Source organism: Hyla sarda, chromosome 3 (assembly GCF_029499605.1).
Source record: "Hyla sarda isolate aHylSar1 chromosome 3, aHylSar1.hap1, whole genome shotgun sequence".
In the NCBI taxonomy this organism is placed as follows: Eukaryota; Metazoa; Chordata; class Amphibia; order Anura; family Hylidae; genus Hyla; species Hyla sarda.
In genome coordinates, this window is record NC_079191.1 from 315,579,168 (window position 1) to 315,604,346 (window position 25,179).

Here is a 25,179-nt window from a genome sequence, read left to right on the forward strand (position 1 = left end):
TCCTCCCATCCTCTCCGGACTTTCAGGGGCCGGGCAGGACGGGAGGAAGTAACCGCCCCCCCCTCCTGCGATTGGTCGGTTAACTAACCGACGGATCGCAGGGGATCGGAGGAGGTGGCAGGCTTGCCACCTCGCTCCTATACGTTAGCATGGTCCTGGCTGTCTGTGACAGCTGGGATCATGCGAAATTACCGGGCGGTCGGGTCCCAGAGACCCGATCAGCCCGGTATCGCCGCAGATCGCAAGGGCGATTTCCCTTGCGATTTGCGGTGATCGCCGACATGGGGGGCCTACATGGCCCCCCTCGGCGTTTGCCCTGGATGCCTGCTCAAGGATTTCATCAGGCATCCAATTCCGATCTCTGCCCGGCGAGCGGCAGAGACCGGAAACCGCCAGGACTTACGGGGACGTCCTGGGTCCTTAAGGCCCAGGGTGCGGGGACATCCCCGTACGTCCTGGGTCCTTAAGAGGTTAAACATCTTTGTGTTGCTGAAAATTTTATCTCCTTTTTTTTTTTTTTTATAGAAATCATGGCTTAGAAAATCATGGCTTTGTCCAAGCTGAAGCACAGGCATGGACAAAGTCATCTGAGGGTGTGCTAGCACTCCTCTGTCTGATAGGACTCCTCTGTGCTAGCACACCCTCACACGACTTTGTCCATCCCTGTGCTTCAGCTTGGACAAAGCCATGGTTTCTATAAAAAGGAAATAACATTTTCTTATGAAGTATTTTAGAAAGGTTAATGTTTTGCCAAGATGTACAACATACAAAAAGTTTTTAACCCCTTAAGGACGCAGCCCTTTTTTGCAAATCTGACCACTGTCACTTTAAGCATTAATAACTCTGGGATGCTTTTACTTTTCATTGTGATTCCGAGACAGTTTTTTCGTGACATATTCTACTTTATGTTAGTGGTAAAATGTTGTCAATATTTCTTGGTGAAAAATTCCAAAATTTGATGATAAATTTGAAACTGTTGCATTTTTTTAACGTTGAAACTCTCTGCTTATAAGGAAAATGGACATCCCAAATAAATTATATATTCTTTTGGAAGACATCAGAGGGCTTCAAAGTTCAGCAGCAATTTTCAAATAAAAATAAAAAATTCAAAATCAGAATTTTTCAGGGAATTTTTCAGGTTTGAAGTGGATTTGAGGGGCCTTCATATTAGAAATACCCCACAAATGACCCCATTATAAAAACTGCACCCCTCAAAGTATTCAAAATGATATTCAGTAAGTGTGTTAACCCTTTAGGTGTTTCACAGGAATAGCAGGAAAGTGAAGGATAAAATAAAAAATCTTCATTTTTTACACTCGCATGTTCTTGTAGACCCAGTTTTTGAATTTTTACAAGGGGTAAAAGGAGAAAAATCTTCCTTAAATTTGTAACCCAATTTCTCTCGAGTAAGGAAATACCTCATATGTGAATGTTAAGTGTTCGGCGGGCACAGGGCACAGTAGTGGGCTCAGAAGGGAAGGAGCGACAATGGCATTTTGGAGAGTGAGTTTTTCTGAAATGGTTTTTGGGGGGCGTGTCACATTTAGGAAGCCCCTATGGTCCCGGACCGCAAGAAAAAACCCCACATGGCATACTATTTTGGAAACTACACCCCTCAGAATTTTTTCACTAAAATGCTGTTTCCCCCCCCCCCAAATTTAACATTTTTACAAGGAGTAATAGGAGAAAATGCCCCCCAAAATTTGTAACCCCCATCTCTTCTAAGTATGGAAATACCCCATGTGTAGACGTCAAGTGCAGTGCGGGTGCACTGCAATGCTCAGAAGAGGAGGAGTCACATTTGGCTTTTGGAAAGCAAATTTTGCTGAAATGGTTTTTGGGGGCATGTCACATTTAGGAAGCCCCTATGCTGCCAGAACAGCAAAAAAAAAACAAACACATTGCATACTGTTTTGGAAACTACACCCCTCATGGAATGTAACAAGCGGTCCTGTGAGCCTTAACACCCCACAGGTGTTTGACGACTTTTAGTTAAAGTTGGATGTGTAAATGAATTGTTTTTTCCACAAAAATGCTGTTTTTTCCCCCAAATTTCACATTTCTACAAGGGGTTATAGGAGGAAATGCCCCCCAAAATTTGTAACCCCAATTCTTCGGAGTATGGAAGTACCCCGTGTGTGGACGTCAAGTGCTCTGCTGCCGCACTACAATTCTCAGAAGAGAAGGAGCGCCATTGAGCTTATGGAGAGAGAATTTGGTTGGAATAGAAGTCGGGGGCCTTGTGCATTTACAAAGCCCCCCGTGGTGCCAGAACAGTGGACATTTGACCCCATTTTGGAAACTACACCCCTCACAGAATCACTGCTCACTGCACCCCTTATTAAATTCTGTGAGGGGTGTAGTTTCCAAAATGGGATCATATGTGTGTGTGGGGGGGGGGGGGGGGGCATTGTTCTGGCACTATTGGAGCTTTGTAAACACACATGACCTTCAATTCCGGACAAATTTTCTCTTCAAAAGCCCAATGGCGCTCCTTCTCTTCTGAGCATTGTAGTTCGCCCGCAGAGCACTTAACAACCACATATGGGGTATGTTCTTACTCAGAAGAAATGGGGTTACAAATTTTGGGGGTCTTTTTTCCTATTTTCCCTTGTGAAAATGAAAAATTTAGGGGAACACCAGCATTTTAGTAAAATATTTTTATTTTTTTTCATTTTCCCATCCAACTTTAATGAAAATTCGTCAAACACCTGTGGGATGTTAAGGCTCACTATAGAGGGGTGTAGTTTCCAAAGTGGGGTCACATGTGGGTATTTTATTTTATTTTTTTTCGTTCATGTCGGAACCGCTGTAAAATTAGCCACTCCTGTGCAAATCACCAATTTAGGCCTCAAATGTACATAGTGCGCTCTCACCCCTGACTCTTGTTGTGCGCCCGCAGAGCATTTTACGTCCACATATGGGGTATTTCTTTCCTTTTACCTCTTGTGAAAATAAAAAGTATGGGGCAACACCAGCATGTTAGTGTTTTACTCTAACCGGCTGATGTAGTCCCCAACTTTTCCTTTTCATAAGGGGTAAAAGGAGAAAAAGCCCCCCAAAATTTGTAACTCAATTTCTCCCGAGTACGGAAATACCCTATATGTGGCACTAAACGGTTTCCTTGAAATACGACAGGGCTCCGAAGTGAGAGAGCACCATGTGCATTTGAGGACTAAAATAGGGATTGCATAGGGGTGGACATAGGGGTGTTCTATGCCAGTGATTCCCAAACAGAGTGCCTCCAGCTGTTGCTAAACTCCCAGCATGCCTGCACAGTCAGTGGCTGTCCAGAAATGCTGGGAGTTGTTGTTTTGCAACAGCTGGAGGCTCCGTTTTGGAAACACTGCCGTACGATATGTTTTTTATTTTTATTGGGGGGGGGGGCAGTGTAAGGGGGTGTATATGTAGTGTTTTACCTTTTATTATGTGTTTGTGTAGTGTGATTAGGGTACATGGTGAGTTTCCCGCTAGGAGTTTGCGCCGCTGCAGAAAATTTGCCGCAGCTCAAACTTGAAGCAGGAAACTTACTGTAAACCTGCCTGTGTGAATGTACCCTGTACTGACAGACCGTGCATGCTGGGTGTTGTACTTTTGCAACAGCTGGAAACACACTGATTGGAAAACCTTCAGTTAGGTTCTGTTACCTAACTCAGTATTTTCCAACCAGTGTGCCTCCAGCTGTTGCATGTACTGATCGCCGAAGGGCATGCTGGGAGGTGTAGTTATGCAACAGCTGGAGGTACGCAACTACAACTCCCAGCATGCCTAGACAGCTGTTTGGGCATGCTGGGATTTGCAGTTTTGCAACATCTAGAGGGCTACAGTTTAGAGACCACTGCACAGTGATCTCCAAACTGTAGCCCTCTAAATCTTGAAAACTACAAATCCCAGCATGCCCAAATGGCTGTCTGGGCATGCTGGGAGTTGTAGTTTTGCAACATCTGGAGGGCTACAGTTTAGAGACCACTGTATAGTGGTCTCCAAACTTTAACCCCCCCGCCCCCGATCTGCTATTGGTCGTCGCTTCTTGAAGACCAATAGCAGGGATAGGAGGGGGGGCACCCCTGCCACCTAACTCCTATCCCTTCAGGGGGACTGGGGGTGTCTTGGACACCCCCTGATTTTCCGCGTCACCGGACACCGGTATGACCCGAATCCGCCGAAAATCACCTGTCTGAATTGACAGATTGCCTGTCTGAATCCCTGCTGATAGATATCAGCAGTCATCCCAGTCTGGTCCCCGACCGGCTAGCGGCGGGGACCGGAATTCCCACGGGCGTACCCATACGCCCTACGTCCTTAAGGACTCAGGGTGCAGGGCGTATGCATACGCCCTGCGTCCTGAAGATGTTAAATATGACAGTGCCCATTTAATTACTGTTTGGAAGAAGGCTGCGCTCACAAGTTGTCATCTGGGCTGTGCTGCATTGGTGACTAGTCAGTGTCCAATGCCCACCATGCATTGATTGACATTAAACAAAAGTATATACTGCCCATAAATTTTATATGCAATAGCAAAACTGAAGAAAATAATGTATGACCAAATAAGTTATAATGTTGTCTTACATTTAGGTTTTTTTAAACTGGACCAAATTTTTTTTTTTCCAGGACCAAATGTTATTGAGACCAAACAATATCGAAAAGAAGCCTTAAATTCATCTAAGGTAAGGAGAGTATCCTTCTTTTTAGATTAAACTTTGTATGGTTCCAATGTTTAGTAAGCCCCCTCTCCTGAAAACAAAAAGTGCAGTCTTTCATGGCCACCGAAGTATGCACATGGTCTTAGTTTCTGTTAGTTCTCAACAAAGGGGTTTATAAAGGCTATTATATTTTTGATGCCCAGTTTTCCACAGACACTGAATGTCTTTAGTAATTTATGTAGTGTTGAATATGGCGTAGTTTCTTCTCTGCTGCTCTTCCAGCATTCTGTTGAGAAACCCCAGTTAGATCAGGATGGTCTTCATAGGATACGTTCATATCTAATATTTTGCAATGCATGAACTTGAAATGTTGAAATGAAATCACGAGTTAAAGAAAATAACCTGATTATTATAAGCAATGCTGCACTGCTCGTTTCTATTGTTATGATTTTGGAATATCCATTAGTGTCCCTGTCATTTTAACAAAACTTTTTTGACCTGTCACAGAAACTTGCAAAAGTTTGGGTTGGTCGAGGTTCAAAGAGTACCTGTCATATCCCAGAAAAGAAAGTTATGTTACTCAGTACCTAAACCTGATCATGTACATTTATGTGTCTAGTACCTATATTTCACTCACAAATACATTCGATCTGTTGCTCACTTGGTTAGTCATTCTCTGCTTTGGAGGGGGCATGTCCTCACTCTGCATGACTTAATCTTACTCCCCAATCTCCTGTGCTGGTTCTCTTCATCCAGTCGCTGCAAGCTGCCCCTTAACTCGCTCCTTTCATGCTGCAGTCTGATAGGACATGAGGGAGTGAGACTGGACGAAGAGGAGTGCTAGTCCATCATGGTTTTATTAGCCATGATTTCTATAGAAAGGAAATACTATTTTCTTTAAGTATAATAGAAAGGTTATTGTTTTGTCATGATATAAAACATCTCCATTTTAAATCTTTGGAGCTTACGTCCTGAAACTGGTTTCAGTAAGGCTGGGTTCACACTACGTTTTGTCCCATACGGGACCGCATACGGCAGGGGGACCTGAAAACTTGCGCTCCCGTATGCCTAAAATCGTGGTCGACTACGATTTTAGGTCCGGTGGAAAACCGCATACGGGGCAAAAATGAGCCGATTGGAGTCAGCGTTTCACTCCGGTCAGCTCATTGAAATGAATTACATACTGGACCGCATACGAAGGCATACGGGAGCGCAAGTTTTCAGCTCCCCCTGCCGTATGTGGTCCCGTATGGGACAAAACATAATGTGAACACAGCCTTAGCTAGGGAGAAAAGCACACATCTGCACAATCTTCTCCCAGAGTTCTTATGATTGATCTAATTTTGACAGGTCTAAATGACATTGTCACCAAAATACCATTAAGGCATTATATATGTAAATGACAGTTAAGCAATCTTGTGCTAAATATAAGCTCTCCACACCAAAAAACAGCACTGAGAAAAAGCATGATTCTTTATTGAAAAAATACAAAAACATATATACACGAAAAATATAAAATACCGGCATCCCTCCCACCGCCAAAAACAACTTGCTACTTCCTCATGAGGAAGGAACTATACATAATCAGGTGGACAGTGTCAACACCTAAGGCGCCTTTCACACTATACTGTTGGTCCGTTAAAAGACTCGGCACAAAGTTCCTTTGGAATACCCTTAAAAACAGCTGTTAAAAAATCCCATTCAAGTCTATTGGATTTTTTGATTACCCGATATCCCCCGTTATATCCTGTTATGACTAACGGTTGTTATTTTTGACAGCACAAAAGATGCACAATTTTTTTGTCCCGTGAAAAATAACGGTGGAATAACGGGCATTAAAATTTTAACATTGAAGTCTATGGTAAATGGAAGAGCCTTTAATGTCATCCGTTTGCACCCGATTTATAATATCCATTATTAATTCTGAGCATGCTCAGAAGAGATGACATCAGCAGACTCCTGCAGTGCTGAGGGACTACTACTACTACTCCCATCATGGGACAGACTCCTTTCCATGATGGGAGTAGTAGTTTTCCCAGCTGTGGGAGTCTGCTGCCGGCTGAGGAGGCTACATTAGTGTTTGTACTACTAACCCCATCATGGAACAGAGTCTGTGGCCGGCACTGAGGAGCCATTCAGGGTTCCCAGCAGGGTTTTTAAACTACTACTTTGACACCTAAATTTATGCCCCCCATGCATATTTATAATAAATTCATTGGCCCCAGTTTGCTTTCCCCAGTATCCTTATTTCCCCTCCAGCTGCCGGTTCCTGACATGTCCCACTGCTGCCCTGCTCCAAGAAGATGAGGAGCAGGCCGCAGGTGGGGAAATAAGGACACTGGGGGGGAGGGGGAGAATAAGGATAAGCACACTGGGGCCAATGAATTATTATAAATATGCATGGGGGCATGCATTTGGGGGTCAAATTAGTAGTATAAAAACTCAGACGGGAGCCTTGGATGGCTCATCGCTGCTGGCCATTCAGGGCTCCCGGCTGGGAATTTAAAAATTAAAGTTTACACAGTAGTATATACATTGCGTGGGAGCGCAGCATGCCGCTGCTCCCCTGTTTAATAACTTCTGATTGCATTGGTTCTCAGAAGTGAGACACGGTACAATCAATCCCTCAACCCCTGTACTACAACCCTCATCATGGAACAGAGTCTGGTCCATGATGATTGAGGGGGGGTGGTGGTGGTGGTGGTAGTAGTAGTAGTACAAACACTAATGTAGCCTCCCGCAGCCGGGGAACTACTACTGCCATCATGAAAACAAGTCTGTTCCATGATGGGAGTGGTAGTAGTCCCGGCTGCGGTAGTTTGTAGGCAGAGGTGTTAAAACGGGCATAAAAGAACGGTACATGACAGATGTTATAACAGGTCTTAACGGATGAATGTGACCGTTATTTTGACGGACGTTATTCGGCCATTGGCACCCGTTGTTTCATCCGTTTTTTAATGATCCGTTAATACAGATAACTGATGTACAATAACGGGTGAATACACTGTAGTGTGAAAGGAGCCTAAGTTGTAAACAAGTAACAGCACAGGTATACATTAGAGAGGAAAGTGCAAGTGCAAAAATGCAGTAAACATATACATGATTATTAAAGATCACAAAAGTCAGTACCACAACAGAAGAAACTACCACAATATCTACCATGTGACAATACCTGACCTGGTGTGCATTGGGTACTTTATTCACAGCATGTTCACCTGTTTGACACTTCTCACCCATCAACATTTATGGTATAAGTTCATGAAGTCCCTCTGCTTAATATACCTACCATTAGATGTCGGTATATATGTCCTTTCTTTTGCGCAGGCGCCTGCTTTACCAGGAATCGATCAGAGAGCGAGCGATGTCATTCAGTCCCTGCCGGCAGCAGCATCATATGACATTAGATCACATGATCGTGCCCCACCATCGCCATATTAATGACTCGATGATCAGGAGTGATACAGGAGTGATACAATCCTACATACTAGGCAGGAAAGCCCGCAGCACACACGGGAAGGTATTTACATCACATTCAGGCCAGTGGGTTGGGTTGTACTAGTGTGTTTAAACAAGGTACAGTAATGGCCGTAAATGTTGGCACCCCTAAAAATTTTCAAGAAAATTAAGTATTTCTCACATAAAAGGATTGCAGTAACACATGTTTTGCTATACATGTTTATTGCCTTTGTGTATAATGAAACTAAACCAAAAAAGAGAGAAAAAGCTAATTGGACATAATATCACACTAAACTCCAAAAATGGGCGGGACAAAATTATTGGCACCAATAACTTAATATTTGGTTGCACACCCTTTTGGAAAAAATAACTGAAATCAGTCACTTCCTATAACCATCAATAAGCTTTTTAAACCTCTCAGCTGGAATGTTAGACCACTCTTCCTTGGCAAACTTCTCCATGTCTCTCTTATTGGAAGGGCGCCTTTTCCCAACAGCAATTTTAAGATCTCTCCACAGGTGTTCAATGGGAATTAGATCTGGACTCATTGCTGGCCACTTCAGAACTCTCCAGCGCTTTGTTGCCATCCATTTCTGGGTGCTTTTTGACGTCTGTTTGGGGTCATTGTCCTGCTGGAAGACCCAAGATCTCAGAAACAAACCCAGCTTTCTGACACTAGGGTGTACAGTGTGACTCAAAATCCTTTGGTAATCTTCAGATTTCATGATGCCTTGCACACATTCAAGGCACCCAGTGCCAGAGACAGCCAAACAACCCCAATACATCATTGAACCTCCACCATATTTCACTGTAGATACTGTGTTCTTTTCTTTGTAGGCCTCATTCCATTTTCGGTAAACAGAGCTTTTTGGTAAATCACATCATTCTACTATCTTGGTCTCATCTGTCCACAAGATTTTTTCCCAGAAGGATTTTGGCTTACTCAAGTTTATTTTGACAAAATGTAGTCTTGCGTTTTTTTATATCTCGGTGTCAGCAGTGGGTCCTCATGGGTCTCCTGCCATAGCATTTCATTTCATTTAAATGTCGACGGATAGTTTGCGCTGGCACTGATGCTCCCTGTGCATGCAGCTTGAATATCTTTGGAACTTGTTTGGGGCTGCTTATCCACCATCCGGACTATACTGCAATGACACCTTTCATCAATTTTTCTCTTCTGTCCACACTCAGCTACAGACAGTTCTCTTCTCCTCTTTCTGTTGTCCATGCTTAGTGTTGCACACACAGACACACAATGCAAAGACTAAGTGAACTTCTTTCTTTTCATCTGCTTTCAGGTGATTTTTATATTGCCCACACCTGCTTGCCTCAGTTGAGTTTAAAGGAGCATCACATGCTTGAATCAGTCTTATTTTTCCACAATTTTGAAAGGGTGCCAATAATTTTGTCTAGCCATTTTTGGAGTTTGGTGTGACATTACGTCCAATTAGCTTTTTTCCTCCCTTTTTTTGGTTTAGTTCCAATACACACAAAGGGAATAAACATGTGTATAGCAAAACATGTGTTACTGCAATCCTTTTCTGTGAGAAATACTTCATTTTCTTGAAAAATTTAAGGGGTGCCAACATTTACGTCCATGACTGTAGGTGACACCATCCACTCTTATTCATATGTTTATTAAATAAGTGCATATCTAAGTTTGGTACCACTCAGCACTAGTGTTTTAAAAGTATATTTAGTCGTTTTCCAGCCAGTCCTCCGTTAATGTCCATTAGTGGTTATATAGGGTTCCACCATAATACACTTTAACAGCAGTGTAGGCATTTACTTTGTAGTGCCGGTGGTAATCTGTTTATACAGTTTGAATCTCCAATAATCATTGCTCCTCTATGTGTAATATGTACAGCATAAAACCAGAGAGGAAAGGGTTTCAGAGCAGAGTGCAGTGATTGGCTGACTGCCAGGCTCGCTTGAGACCAGTAAGTCAGAGCAGAGTGAGGATGTCATGTACAGTGCAGGGAAGAGTGGAGAGGGCACACGCCCTCTCCTCAAGAGAGGGCACACGCCCTCTCCTCAAGAGAGATTGAAAAAGACAGTGAGCAGGTTTCATATGCTATATTTTTTGTGAAATATGGGTGTCAGACATAAAAATTATATGCACATGATCAGGATTAGGTACTGAGTAACATATGACATTTATTTTATTTTTTTATGTGGGATCTGACAGGTACGCTTTTAGAATAAGCCATCCGTGTCGAATTGTTGAGAAAACGTTCTTTTTCAACTTTTCTTCAAAATTCAGCTCTAATCACCTCCATATTATTGATTCATTTAATTTTACAGGTGGGACAATATACATTACAGTCTCCTGTCATGTCAACTTACAACCAGCAGCTATGGCTCATGTGTAGAATTGAACTTGACAAATCTGATGGTAAGCTGTGCTCCAAGTATGCTTCTGAATATATATATATATATATATATATAGGACTTGGTTGTGATGAAGTGACACTGTTTCCTCACCTTTAGGGTGTGTTCACACGTGCATATTTTTGCTGCAGATTTGCTTCCTATTGACTTGAGTGGGTAGCAAGATCTGCAGCAGAAAATACACGTGTGAACACACCTTAAGGGTACGTTCACACGTGCGGATTTTCGCAGCGGATTTCGCTGCGGATCCACAGTTGAAGGACCTCTATATGCTGCCTTTACATGTGCCTGCTCGGCTCGGCACTGCGATGTGCGAGTCGCTGCGCGCATGCGCAGTATACTCGCATATCGCGGCAGCTCTCGACCTAGCTCATTGAGCGGGGAGCGTCTGCGATGTGTGCGAGTACACCACGCATGCACGGCGACTCGCACATCGCAGTGTGCCTGCTCGGAGCGGCGTATTGCCGCTCCGAGCAGGCACATATAAAGGCAGCATATAGGAGGTCCTTCAGCGGCTGATCCGTAGCGAAATACACTGCGAAAGTCCGCACGTGTGAACGTACCCTTAAAGTAGAATGTGAACAGCACATGGAATGGCAATGTAGTCTGGCGTGTATTTGATATTCACAAAAAGGAAAGTTTGTTAGCATCCATCAATGCACTGTTGCCTCACCTGATACTTTGTACATTGATCCCTCAGGTTACAACCAGTTATGTTGAAAGTATTGTATGGAAAACTAATTATTACTTTTGAGAGCCCCAAAATGTAAACTCAAAGCTGTATTGTGATGCAAATCTTGTGGTTGGGTAAGGACTAAAATAGGAATTGTATATGTTTATGTAAGTGTTAATGTTATTTTCTTCTAAGAATCTAAACCTCTTCTGAAGGTATCAACTGTTTTTGCTGTGACCAGTTAGACTGTTCCATAAACACACGGGGGGAGATTTATTCAAACCTGTCCAGAGGAAAAGTTGCTGAGTTGCTCATAGCAACCAATCAGGTCACTTCTTTCATTTTTGAAAGGCCTTTGAAAAATGAAAGAAGTGATCTGATTGGTTGCAATGGGCAATGAACTTTTTCTCTGCATAAGTTTTGATAAATCTTATTGTAAAGAAGACTTGTCACCCCTGGAGACTAAAGCTTTTTTTTTTTTTTTTACTGGGAGAGGGAGTGCACTCTTTTCCTTTTGAGGGAGTTTTTCCTGAACAGCTTTTTACCATATTTTTTTGTACAGTCCATTTTTTTTATATTTAAATAAATTGATCATATCTCCCCTTAAAGTGCATATTTCACTTGATCTATAGTTGATAAACAGGCTGCAAAGTCTAGTAGGGAGTTAACAAGCTAATGGCAGGGCATACCTTTATTTTTGTTTCTTTAGTTGCATTATTTCATTTAAAAAAGACAAAACCGTTTTACCCTGTATCTATCCTTTATTCTCAGAGAGGCATGGCCCGGGGTCTGTATGCCCTAGGGCCGCGACTCCTCTCTCCTTCTGATGATTGGCACACAGGGCTCGTTTTTCCACAGTGGCCATGTGCAGTTTGTGTACTCATGCATGCACTGTCAATGTGTACTCACATACAGTGAGTCTGCTAGTGTTTCTCAACCTCAGACTCACCACGCGTGTGGAGTAACACACATTGACTGTGCATACATGGGCAAGCTACAGGGGTCGGGTAAGGGTGAAAAAGCTCCTTTTTTTTTATTTTATTTTTTATATATATAACAAAAAGCCAAAGATATGCCATTAGCTTGTTAACACTAACTACACTGTGTGCCTCTTTAACTACTATAGATCAAGTGAGAGGTTTAAAGCGCACCTGTCCAAATAAAAAAAAAACAACAAAGGCTTATCCTGCGTTACTGATGGATCATGGATGAACTGATGGAGGTGGTGTTAGACTTTAATGGTAGTTGTTTATGCCTTTTATAGCCCTCTAGTATGTTGCTCACAGCAATTCAATCCTCTAGAGCAGCGTTTCCCAACCAGGGTGCCTTCAGCTGGAAATGCTGCACTAGAGAAAAGAGGGCATTCCTCTAGGCAGGGATGGCGTTTGCATCACAAACCAGGCATTAACTTCTGCCCTCACTCTCTCTCCTCTCACAGGACAAGTAGCTTATTAAACTGCACTGAATTCTGCTCTTAGGAATCCTCCTGACTTGATGTTTTCAGTAAAGTTGCAGCCATTCTTATACAGTGAAGCTCCTGTACACATTTTTGCATATGCACTTTGTGAGCTGTGTCCCAGCTCTCCATACGGCCAATCACAGTCTGCTGTGATACAGGGACATGTCAGTCTGTTGTGCATATTACATATATGCACAACTTTTGGTCCTCTATCATATGGCTTGGTACCTTTTCCTGTGCTAAGACGTCCTTTCTGTAAACCAGTGCCCAGAATTAAACAGCACATTCCAGATGAGGCCAATCCATTGCTTTATAAAGCATTATATTATGTCCCGGTCTCAAGAGTCAATGCCTCTTTAAATATATGACAACATTCTGCTAGTTTTCGAATCAGCTGCTTCACATTGCACGCTGTTCTGTAGCCTATGATTTACAAATACACCAGGATCCTTCTGCCTAGAACATACGATCCATGCAGGTTATTAGTACCCAAATGCATAACTAATATGCTTAGTAGATGCTGAAACACTCCATGTCAGCTTGTACCTTATGCAAATCTTCCATAGACTGTACTGTACTACAAATCTTGGTGTCATCTGAAAAAGGGTCTGAAAGTTTGTTAAACTGTAAATGTAGATAAGAACCAGTGTGCAGATTTTATTTATTGGACAATGAAAGTGTGCCTAATGTTTGTTCTATATCTCTAATGACTATTTTTACAAGTACATTTTACTATTAATAAGGTTTTCCTCACAATTGTTTATTCATCTTATGCATAGATGCCAGCTTTCAGACCAATTTTACAATGTCTGTAAAAATACATGGTGTATCTTCTGATGCGACTGTGTCCTACGTAGATAACAAAGAGCACTCTCGGCCGAGGGCACTAAGTTGTGCACAGGTGTGTATTACTGTTGACATTGATTTAAGTGTTATCTTTTCTAAAGTAATAATTTCTTTACTGACACCACATACTTTACAGTCCAGACAAAGATGGCAGATCCCTCGATTCTCCTTATTTGCTACCCCCGCGGTCATGCGATATTGACATCTATGCAGACCTATATTAGGCAGCCCTATTCAGCAGATATTCTTGTGTATTCTGTCACCTCGAATGATCATGAGTTGAGAAGCACTGCTAAATAGGGCAAGTATATTGTGTAGAATGCCCCTGCCCCACCATGAGCCATGAGTGAGTTACACGGCACTGTCAGTATTACAGAGCATGAGGCCCTAACAAGTGTGTTCAGAGTTGTGTAGGCTGGGCAACAGTTGGCCTATACAGAACTTGAGAGCCACCCATGTAGCTTTACCATCACCACCCCCTACAGTCACTTGCAGGACCCTGTAAAGAGCATACATCTCTTAAGATCCTGCTGCTAGAGCCTCATACACTCTCCTCAGTGTATAGCAGCATGCCTCCTGTATGCAAATCACACCCCTCAATTTTCTCAGCACACCCTGTTATAATAAAGTGTCTGCCCCTCTGACGATTCCCTAAAAGGCAGAATAACCCTAATGTCTTGGGGAGTTGTGGCAATAAACTATAAACCCTGCAGACTCAGGGCACTCCAAACGTCAATATGTTTGGGGAGGCTATATGTCCTCTTTAAAGGTTATCATTAATGATCATTACATACAGTGTTTCTAGAAATATACTGCACTTTTATGATCAAACATTCAGGTAGTGGTGTCATGCATTAGTTTCGTCCAGCCTGCATTATGCCAATCACAGTGTATCATTGTTTCTTCAGATACCTGTGGAAATAAATCAGACCATCCACGAAATTGATATTTATTGTAAAATTGTGGAGATTTTTCCTTTTAGCATTTTATTGTAGCAGCTCTTACAAAAGTTATATAATCTAAACTATTTCCTCTAACCAAAACATTTATCTTGTATTGACAGGATCAAGTGTCTGATCACTTCATCATTGAAGGCCTTACTGGGAACTCTAGAGGTGTCATGTCCCCCTGTTCTTCCTCATGATCGCAATGAGGAGTTTGAGTGGAAGGCAGCACACTAGTCTGACCATTACTCCATTCAAAGGGCGTGATTTATCAAAACATGTGCAGAGAAAAAGTTGCCCATAGCAACCAATCAGATTGCTTCTTTAATTTTTTACAGGCCTCTTTGAAAATGAAAAAAGCAATCTGATTGGTTGCTATGGGGAACCGCACCACTCTTTCTTTGCACAGGTTTTGATAAATCTCTCCCAAAGTCTGTGCAACTGACCAAGATAGCAAAGTAATGCATTCAGTCCCATAGACTAACTTGTAGTGCTCAATCTCAAACACTGCTATATTCTTGTGGTTGGTTATGGTCCCAGCAGCATGGCCCATTGATAAGTGCCTAATTTCTTGGGCTCCAACTAATCTCAAGAATGGTCACCCACAGAATCGACTCCTATGGATAGGGTATTCATTTCAATTCCCAGAAACTCTTTTAATGTTTGAAGTAAAAATACAAAATTTAGGCGTTTTTTACATCTGCAATGGAGCCTCCATCCCTGATTCCGTCACGTATAAAGAGAAAAAATTATGTTATATTTTCTGATAAAATGATGGACACGATGACAGAAACCTTCAACCCCATTTTGTCAGTGGGATCCATTTTCACATATTAACAAAAATTTTAAAGAATCATTTTGCTTTTATTACAAAGAAATTCTCCTTTTCTGACTTCTAACCTGCATCTAGCCCTTTGATTGTGTGTTTTACACTGTTAATACTTTTTGCTTATTGTCTTTGGTTTCAGAAATGTGACGAAATTATACTAGTCCACCTCGGATATTTGAACTACACCCAGTATAATCTAGAAGTCCGCTTTGACAGTCTGAACCTGCTGAAATACACTATAACAGCGGTCACATTTACAGTAAGTACATTTGACTGAACCCATCCTGAACAATGTGAGCTATATAATTTTTTGTACCTTAACAATGCATTATAGGTTGTGTGTAGGCAGCATTTACCATATAAGAAACATATTGCAGTAGCTCAAAAATAGGTAATTAAATCAGCTCACCTATAAATCCACATAGAATGGTAGTGTTCCTCACAGTACATCTCAGGCTGGAACCTCCGGGCTGTGCACTGAAGCCGTGTCTTCAGGTGAAGTCGTTATGGCATAACAAGGAAAAATGGTCCGGCTCCCACGTGGATAAAATAGAGTACTTTATTACACCAAGATTAAAATCCAAAACACACTGTGGGTTAAAAGTACATGTGTACAGAACAAAACGCCTTCTGACGCTTTTCGACTTATCAATAAGTCTTAGTCATGGTAGTAGCTATTCAAATTCATGTTGCACCTTATATACCTGGGTAGCCAGTGAACTGTTTGCTGGGAAAACCCGGGCATGCCCCATACACTTGGAAGGGAGGTAACCATTCAGGTCAGAGCAAACCAATGAAAATAAATCGCACCAAAGCCTTAAATATGTATACATATATATCAGTGCCATAATAAGAAAATATTCTAACTATAATTAGTATATATAACTAAGATGATGTCTATAATTCAGACCTGCTGGGAAGCGTGTGTCTAAACACAAAATCCAAAACGCTTCCCGTCTGAATAGTGCTCTATTCCAGTCACCTCCTCTCCGAGGTGGGTGCACCCTCTCCAGACCAGTCAATTCAATATCAGGAATAATTCCTGCATGCCTTTCAAGTAGATGTTTAGAAAAACCCGACATGGATCGATTGCCGACCTTCTGAATGTCAGGTAAGTTGAGATGTTCTTGAATCCGGATTTTTAGTTTTCTACTCGTGCAACCAATGTATTGTAAGTTGCATGTTTTACACACCAAGCTATAAACTACATGATAGGTTTGGCAGCTTATAAAGCTTTTTATGCCATATTCTTTATTATTAGCACAGGACGTAACTTTTTCAGCTTTGACAATGAGTATTATTTACAGATAACCGGTTGCCCTATGGTGTCTAAATTTTCACCTTCTTTATCGAATCTCTACATGGCTTATTGGGAGGAGGTCGTCTTGTTCTCCCCTGCCAACCCTTTCCAATTTTTGGTCTGTTGGTACGGGAGATACATAGACGACCTCCTCCTAATATGGAGGGGTTTGTCATGTCAAGCACATGACTTTCTTACTTTTTAGAATAATAATGATTTTTCTCTAGTATTTACGTTCAGTTTTTCTAAAGATGAAATAGATTTTTTGGATGTCACCTTAATTGGAGATACAGAAAAAGCATGTGTACACACCAAGCTATACCGCAAACCATGTGCAGGAAACAGCCTGTTACACTCAAGTTGCCATCCACAACATGTTAAACAAAATCTACCTATAGGTGAATTTGTCAGGGCCAGAAGGACCTCATCTCAAGAACATTCCTATATGGCAGCGTGCATTGACCTCAAAGAGAGGGGTTATTCTAACCATACTATAGCCAGAGCTGAAGGTATTGTAAATTCTAAACCTCCAAATTACTATTTACAAGATAAATCACAGATTAAATCACAGGACAACAATAATAATTTACCTACCTTCACTACAGCTTTTTTGGAATCAATTTTATGACATCAAGAAAATAATATACAAACATTTGCCGCTATTGCACTGTGACTCTACGATGTCACATATTGTTAGTCAAGGCATCAGAATAGTCCCCAAAAAAGCATGATCACTACATAATCATCTTTCACCTAGTGATATTGTGCCAAAAAATAAGAGACACGTGGCTCACAGTTAAGGGCAGCTACCAATGCAGCCATGCTAGATGTAAAGTATGTAAATACATGTCAAATGGCTCCAAGTTTACGTCCTGTGCTAATAATAAAGAATATGGCATAAAAAGCTTATAAACTGCCAAACACATCATGTAGTTTATAGCTTGGTGTGTAAAACATACAACTTACAATACATTGGTTGCACGAGTAGAAAACTATAAAAATCCGGATTCAAGAACATCTCAACTTACCTGACATTCAGAAGGTCGGCAATCGATCCATGTCGGGTTTTTCTAAACATCTACTTGAAAGGCATGCAGGAATTATTCCTGATATTGAATTGACTGGTCTGGAGAGGGTGCACCCACCTCGGAGAGGAGGTGACTGGAATAGAGCACTATTCAGACGGGAAGCGTTTTGGATTTTGTGTTTAGACACACGCTTCCCAGCAGGTCTGAATTATAGACATCATCTTAGTTATATATACTAATTATAGTTAGAATATTTTCTTATTATGGCACTGATATATATGTATACATATTTAAGGTTTTGGTGCGATTTATTTTCATTGGTTTGCTCTATCCTGAATGGTTACCTCCCTTCCGAGTGTTTGGGGCATGCCCAGGTTTTCCCAGCAAACAGTTCACTGGCTACCCAGGTATATAAGGTGCAACATGTATTTGAATAGCTACTTCCATGACTAAGACTTATTGATAAGTCGAAACGCGTCAGGGGGGCGTTTTGTTCTGTACACATGTACTTTTAACCCACAGTGTGTTTTGGATTTTAATCTTGGTATAATAAAGTACTCTATTTTATCCACGTGGGAGCCGGACCATTTTTCCTTGTTTGCCATAAGAAACATATTGCCCCTCAATTCATTATCTTCTTCAACCAAAAAATAGCTTTTGCTGATATTGGTTTGTACCGTATGTCCCAGGATGTGGAGTCTGAAACTGGGCCATATGGAGCTGTAACACATAACCATAACCATAGCCATAACACACATAATGGAGCTGTATACAATAAAGGGGTTACATAGAAAGTTGATGACAAAAGGGGACATGACACTCGATTGTCTGCCAGGCAGCACCCTGAAGGAGATTTATCAAGATATTTAGAGGGGTTTTAATTTTATTTTATTTTTTGCTTACAAAGGTTGCACAGTCAGTCACATGTACCAATCAGCCCTACCTAAGCAATTTTCAGCAATTTTTTTTACTTTGCAGTGGTTGGAAATTTATCGAGTGCGAATGTATGTAGGCAAAAAAAAAAAAAATCCCCTTTTAAAAAGTCGCAATTAAAAGCCAGGTCGGAACTGGCTTACAAACTTTCCTTTGACAGCATTTTTAAAAAGTCGCAACTGTAACTTTGTAAAGCTCCGCTCCCCAACACCCACCCGCATTTACCACCCGCCCCACTAGCTATTGCAGGACTACAACAACGCTATTGCAGGATTACAACATGCCCTTACTGTGTGGACTTGCTGGGAGTTGTAATCTTGTGACAGCTATCGGGTGGGTGGCAGATGCGGGCGGGCGGCCAATGTGTGGAGTTTTTTGGGGGGATTTTTTTTGCACAAGAAGGCAAACAGTTGCAACTTTTTGTGCAACTTTTGTGCGGGCTATGGAGCCGAGGCAGAAGACAACTCCACAACCTTTCGCCTGCCCGCCTGCACCGCACATCTGCTGCCTGTTGCAAGACTACAACTCCTAACATGTCCTGAATGTAAGGGCATGCTGGGAGTTGTAGTCTTGCAACAGCTTAGTGGGCGGGTGCTTCTAGACATGGCCCTGCCTGCAACTCCTGGTGCCGAGGGCCATACCTTGGCATGAAGAGGAAGTGTAAGTCGGAAAGTATACTGGAGCAGATGGGGGTTGGCCCGCCCTGCCTCTGACCCCAGCATCCCCACCTGGCATCTGGTGAGCAATCTTCATAGCAGCCGCAGGTCAAGAGGGTGAGTGATCTGTGGGCTAAGGCAACTGAGGAAGGGAGGGGATGAATGTATGAGGTTTGAATTTGTGATGTATATATCTATGGTGTGTGTGTGTATATGTATGTATGATGTGTATGAGAGGGAGCGGTGAAGCAGAAGACTGTCTCGCAGCTCTCTTCTATGGAAGAAAGCTGTGTCCCGTAGCAAAAGATGAATGCCCACTGCTCCCAATCACATTTATCTATGGGTCACAGTTTTCTTCATTACAAGTTAACTAAAATTATAGGTGATACTGAAAATATCAACTGTTATTATGCCACATAGGAATCACTTCATTTTTGTATGGTAACTGTTTATCACTGGAGGGTCTGCAGTACCCCCAGTGAAGTAAAGACACAGGGACAGCATTTTAAAACTGAATAAATTGCCCCCCTCTACATGTTTTGGTGCTACCTGCCAGACAGTAATGGACATGCTTAGGAAGGATCTGCGCTTGTCTTTGGGTTAAATGGCTGTGTTGTGAGATTACCATTAAAGCTGTGGCTATCTTTTTGTCTACAAATCCCAGAATTTCCCTTTCCTACCTCCCACACATTAGCCACACCACCCATTGAACAACAAACAAGCTAGATTCAATGAAAAAGGTAAGTCATTTCTAATCAGGGTGCCTCCAGCTGACCCATTGAAGCAGACAGGCTCCCTGTCATCACCTGACTAGTGATGTCACGTCTCGGCCGCACTGCATCCTGGGAATACCGGAGCCAGGAGCCATTTCGTATACTGTTAAAAATGAACATCCAGAGCAAAGATCACATAAGAATACTAGACCAGCCATTAGAGACAGATACAGACACTATATTATGAACTACACTAACTTTACAGCCCCTGTAGCATAATCAAATAAATAAAAAATCGTGGAATACCCCTCTAAGCACTGTCTTCAGAAGGATGTTTGCCCCATGTTTCTCCTGAAGCATGTAGGGAGGGAAATTTTTAATGTTTTAAAACACTGTCGCTGTACTGCAGACCCTCCAGTGATAAACAGTTACCATACAAAAAGGATATGATGCCTAAGAGGCATAATAACAGATATCAGTGTACATGGACAGTTGATATTTTAACACTTTTCAGTATCGCCTATAATTTTGGTTACTTTTTACCTGATTATGTAATAAAAATTAAGTTTTAAAGAATCAGTATCATGAAGAAAAACTGATCCTCCAAACTGGGCCTCCAAACAGTAGATCGCGGGGGGGCCCCAGCGCTTGGACCCCTCCGCGATCTAAAACTTATCCCCTTCCCAGCCTGTTGCCACCTAGGCCCTGGAGCTCCATTTTTGATGCTTCAGGCCTATTTGTACCGACTCTTACCAGAACTCCTGTGGTGGTGGGTACCGGGGTAATAGTTGGGGTTAAGCGCAAGCTGATTTTGAGGCTAACGCTAAGCCCCGGCTTAGTTGTGGACTCTGGCTATAAGACGGCTTCCACTACTAAGCCTGTAAAGTAAATTTAAGAAAAAACGACACGTTTAAAAAACTTTTAATCCAAAAAACACTCCCACACGAGCCCTCGTTAACTATTTCATGAATATTAAACAACAACAAAAAAGCGGGTCATCTATGTAATCCACCAAATCCAAAGTAGTCCCTGCATGGATCTGAAATGAGAAGAAAAAAAACACAGAAAATATAATATATAATTGTATATATATATTTTTTTTAACCCCTTAACGACGAAGGACGTAAAAGTACTTAACGCACCAGGATTTACATTTACGTCCTATGCATAACCGCGAGCATCGGAGCGATGCTCGCGTCATGTGCGGCAGGTCTCTGCTGCTAATAGCAGCCGGGGACCCGCCCGTAATGGCGCACATCCGCGATCGCGCGGATGTCCGCCATTAACCCCTTATGGACCAAGGACGTACCGGTACGTCCTTGGTCCTGCTCCCGTGATATAACGCGGGGTTACACAGTAACCCCGCATCATATCACGGCGGGCCCGGCGTCATAGTGAATCCGGGACCCGCCGCTAATAGCGCGTGGCGCCGCGCGCTATTAACCCTTTAGCCGCGTGCTCAGAGCTGAGCTTGGCTAAAAGCGAAAGTAAAAGCTGCCAGTTAACTCAGTGGGCTGTTCGGGATAGCCGCGGCAAAATCGCGGCATCCCGAACAGCTTACAGGACAGCGGGAGGGCCCCTACCTGCCTCCTCGCTGTCCTCAGTTGTATAGCTCAGTTGTATATAAGCAAACATGGTATCAATAAAAAGAACAGATCACGGCGCAAGAAATTAGCCCTCATACCGCCACTTATACGGAAAAATGAAAAAGTTATAGGTCTTCAAAATAGGGGGATTTTAAACATACTAATTTGGTTAAACAGTTTGCGATTTTTTTTTAAAGCACAACAGTAATAGAAAAGTATATTTTCATGGGTATCATTTTAATCGTATTGATAAATGTAGAAACAAAAAACAAAGAAGGACCCGTGCGCATCTAAGCACAATTATCTTTTAGAGACAAAAATCATAAAAGATCAGGAGGTTTTGCTCACCTGACTGTGTTGCGCTGAGAACACAACACCTATTGTCACCTGTTTCCCACTGTTTTGGGGAAGATATGTGGAGGAGTACAGCCTGCACCTGTCCCGTACTTCCAACCTTGAAAGACGGTCCGGACAATGAAGAAGAAGGGGAGATGCAGAGATCTTCCAAAGAAAAACGGTGCTTGCAGAGCGGCGCTCGCCTCCTGTATGTCGGCAACTTTTCAGCTTAAAGGGGTATTCCAGGCCAAAACTTTTTTTATATATCAACTGGCTCCGGAAAGTTAAACAGATTTGTAAATGACTTCTATTAAAAAATCTTAATCCTTCCAATAGTTATTAGCTTCTGAAGTTGAGTTGTTGTTTTCTGTCTAACTGCTCTCTGATGACTCACATCCCGGGAGCTGTGCAGTTCCTATGGGGATATTCTCCCATCATGCACAGCTCCCGGGACATGACATCATCATTGAGCAGTTAGACAGAAAACTTCAGAAGCTAATAACTATTGGAAGGATTAAGATTTTTTAATAGAAGTAATTTACAAATCTGTTTAACTTTCCGGAGCCACTTGATATATATATATAAAAAAGGTTTTGCATGGAATACCCCTTTAACCCCTTAAGGACTCAGCCCATTTTGGCCTTAAGGACTCCTCCTCGCCTTTTAAAAATCATAACTCTTTTATATTTTCATCCACAGACTAGTATGAGGGCTTGTTTTTTGCACGACCAGTTGTCCTTTGTAATGACATCACTCATTATATCATAAAATGTATGGCGCAACCAAAAAACACTATTTTTGTGGGGAAATTAAAACGAAAAACGCAATTTTGCTAATTTTGGAAGGTTTCGTTTTCACGCCGTACAATTTATGGTAAAAATGACATGTGTTCTTTATTCTGAGGGTCAATACGATTATAATGATATCCATTATTATATACTTTTATATTATTATTGCGCTTAAAAAAAATCACAAACTTTTAAACCAAATTAGTATGTTTATAATCCCTTTATTTTGATGACCTATAACTTTTTTATTTTTCCGTATAAGCGGTGGTATTGGGGCTCATTTTTTGCGCCATGATCTGTACTTTTTTTTTATACCACATTTGCATATAAAAAACTTTTAATACATTTTTTATAATTTTTTTAAAATAAAATGTATTAAAAAAGTAGGAATTTTGGAATTTTTTATTTTTTTTCGTTCACGCCGTTAACCGTACGGGATCATTAACATTTTATTTTAATAGCTCAGAACTTTACGCACGCGGCGATACCAAATATGTCATAAAAAAATTTTTTTTACGCTTTTTGGAGGTAAAATAGGAAAAAACGGACGTTTTACTTTTTTATTGGGGGAGGGGATTTTTCACTTTTTTTTTTACTTTTACTTTTACATTTTTTTACATTTTTTTTTACACTTGAATAGTCCCCATAGGGGACTATTCATAGCAATACCATGATTGCTAATACTGATCTGTTCTATGTATAGGACATAGAACAGATCAGTATTATCGGTCATCTCCTGCTCTGGTCTGCTCGATCACAGACCAGAGCAGGAGATGCTGGGAGCCGCACGGAGGAAGGAGAGGGGACCTCCGTGCGGCGTTATGGATGATCGGATCCCCGCAGCAGCGCTGCGGGTGATCCGATCGTTCATTTAAATCGCGAACTGCCGCAGATGCCGGGATCTGTATTGATCCCGGCACCTGAGGGGTTAATGGCGGACGCCCGCGAGATCGCGGGCGTCAGCCATTGCCGGCGGGTCCCTGGCTGCGATCAGCAGCCGGGATCAGCCGCGCATGACACGGGCATCGCTCCGATGCCCGCGGTTATGCTTAGGACGTAAATGTACGTCCTGGTGCGTTAAGTACCACCGCACCAGGACGTACATTTACGTCCTGCGTCCTTAAGGGGTTAATAAACCGTCAGGGTACGGGCTTGTTCATAAAACCACAGGAGATTTTATTTTCAAATATAAAACTGGAACAAAGCGTTTCGAGGGGCGGAGACCCCTTCTTCATCAGGTTCTGATTGGTAATGGGGTTTGACGTGCCTTTTATGCACATCAAAAGCCCGCGAAAATTAAACAACTTCAGGATAAAATACAAAAAACAGATACAAATTATCATCCATACGATAATACATAAGTGGCAGCTTAACATAAAACATTCTTTCCCCAATGTATCCTAAAAATTTGATTGTATAATAAAAACAACAATATTGCAAAAAGTATCCTGACCGTATTTGTACATTCATGTGTCTGTTGGTTTGTGGAGGGTAACATATCAGCAGACTCGTGATTCTGCATTGCAGACAAGCGCTCCCGCTCTCTGTGCTGAACAGAGATATATTTAAATGGAAGCGCTTTAACTTTCAGAAAGCCGGTATTACTGTATGTATTTTTTCAATGTCGTTGCATGTAATTTTACATGGACGCATTTTCACTTTTTAGAAGACCAGCATTGTTGTGGATATTTCTTTTTTATGTCGCTGCACAGAGATATATTTAGTGCCCTGGATTGCCTTATTAAGGACAGGAGTAATGGGGCAATCCAGGGCATTAAATATATCTCTCTGCAGCGACATTAAAAAGAAAATTCTATGCAACGACATTGAAAAAATACATACAGTAATACCGGCTTTCTGAAAATTAAAGCTCTTCCATTTAAATTTAAATATATCTCTGTATGAAACGAGGCGCTTTTATGTAAATATCAATATTAGATTAATCTGCGCATTACACTTACCTCCTGGTACGATGGATGACCTCGGCGGGTCTCCCATCCAGGTCACGATCGGGCATAGAAGTGTTAAGCGCAGAGAGCGGGAGCGCTTGTCTGCAATGCAGAATCACGTATCTGCTGATATGTCACCCTCCACAAACCAACAGACACATGAATGTACAAATACAGTCAGGATACTTTTTGCAATATTGTTGTTTTTATTATACAATTGAATTTTTAGGATACATTGGGGAAAGAATGTTTTATGTTAAGCTGCCACCTATGTTATCGTATGAATGATAATTTGTATTTGTTTTTTATCCTGAAGTTGTTTAATTTTCGTGGGCTTTTGACGTGCATAAAAGGCACGTCAGACCCCATTACCAATCAGAACCTGACAAAGAGGGGGTCTCTGCCCCTCGAAACGCGTTGTTCCTTGTTTTATATTTGAAAATAAAATCTCTTGTGGTTTTATGAACAAGCCCATACCCTGACGGTTTATTAAGCTGAAAAGTTGCCGACATACAGGAGGTGAGCGCCGCTCTGCAAGCACTGTTTTTTTTTTGTTGCGCCATATGTATTATGGTAAAGTGAGTGATGGCATTACAACGGACAACTGGTCGCATAAAAAACAAGGCCTCATACTAGTCTGTGGATGAAA

General features: G+C 41.8%; 1 protein-coding gene across 2 annotated transcripts in view; it reads left to right on the top strand.

The window, feature by feature from the left end:
* TMEM181 (transmembrane protein 181) overlaps nucleotides 1-25,179 on the top strand; it is a 150,134-nt gene that overhangs the window by 84,966 nt on the left and 39,989 nt on the right. For both annotated transcript variants that reach the window (XM_056567106.1, XM_056567107.1), the window contains exons 3-6: nucleotides 4,612-4,667; nucleotides 10,404-10,494; nucleotides 13,402-13,523; nucleotides 15,381-15,500. In XM_056567106.1, the coding sequence (XP_056423081.1) occupies nucleotides 4,612-4,667; nucleotides 10,404-10,494; nucleotides 13,402-13,523; nucleotides 15,381-15,500 (389 nt within the window). The remainder of the gene's footprint in view (nucleotides 1-4,611; nucleotides 4,668-10,403; nucleotides 10,495-13,401; nucleotides 13,524-15,380; nucleotides 15,501-25,179) is intronic.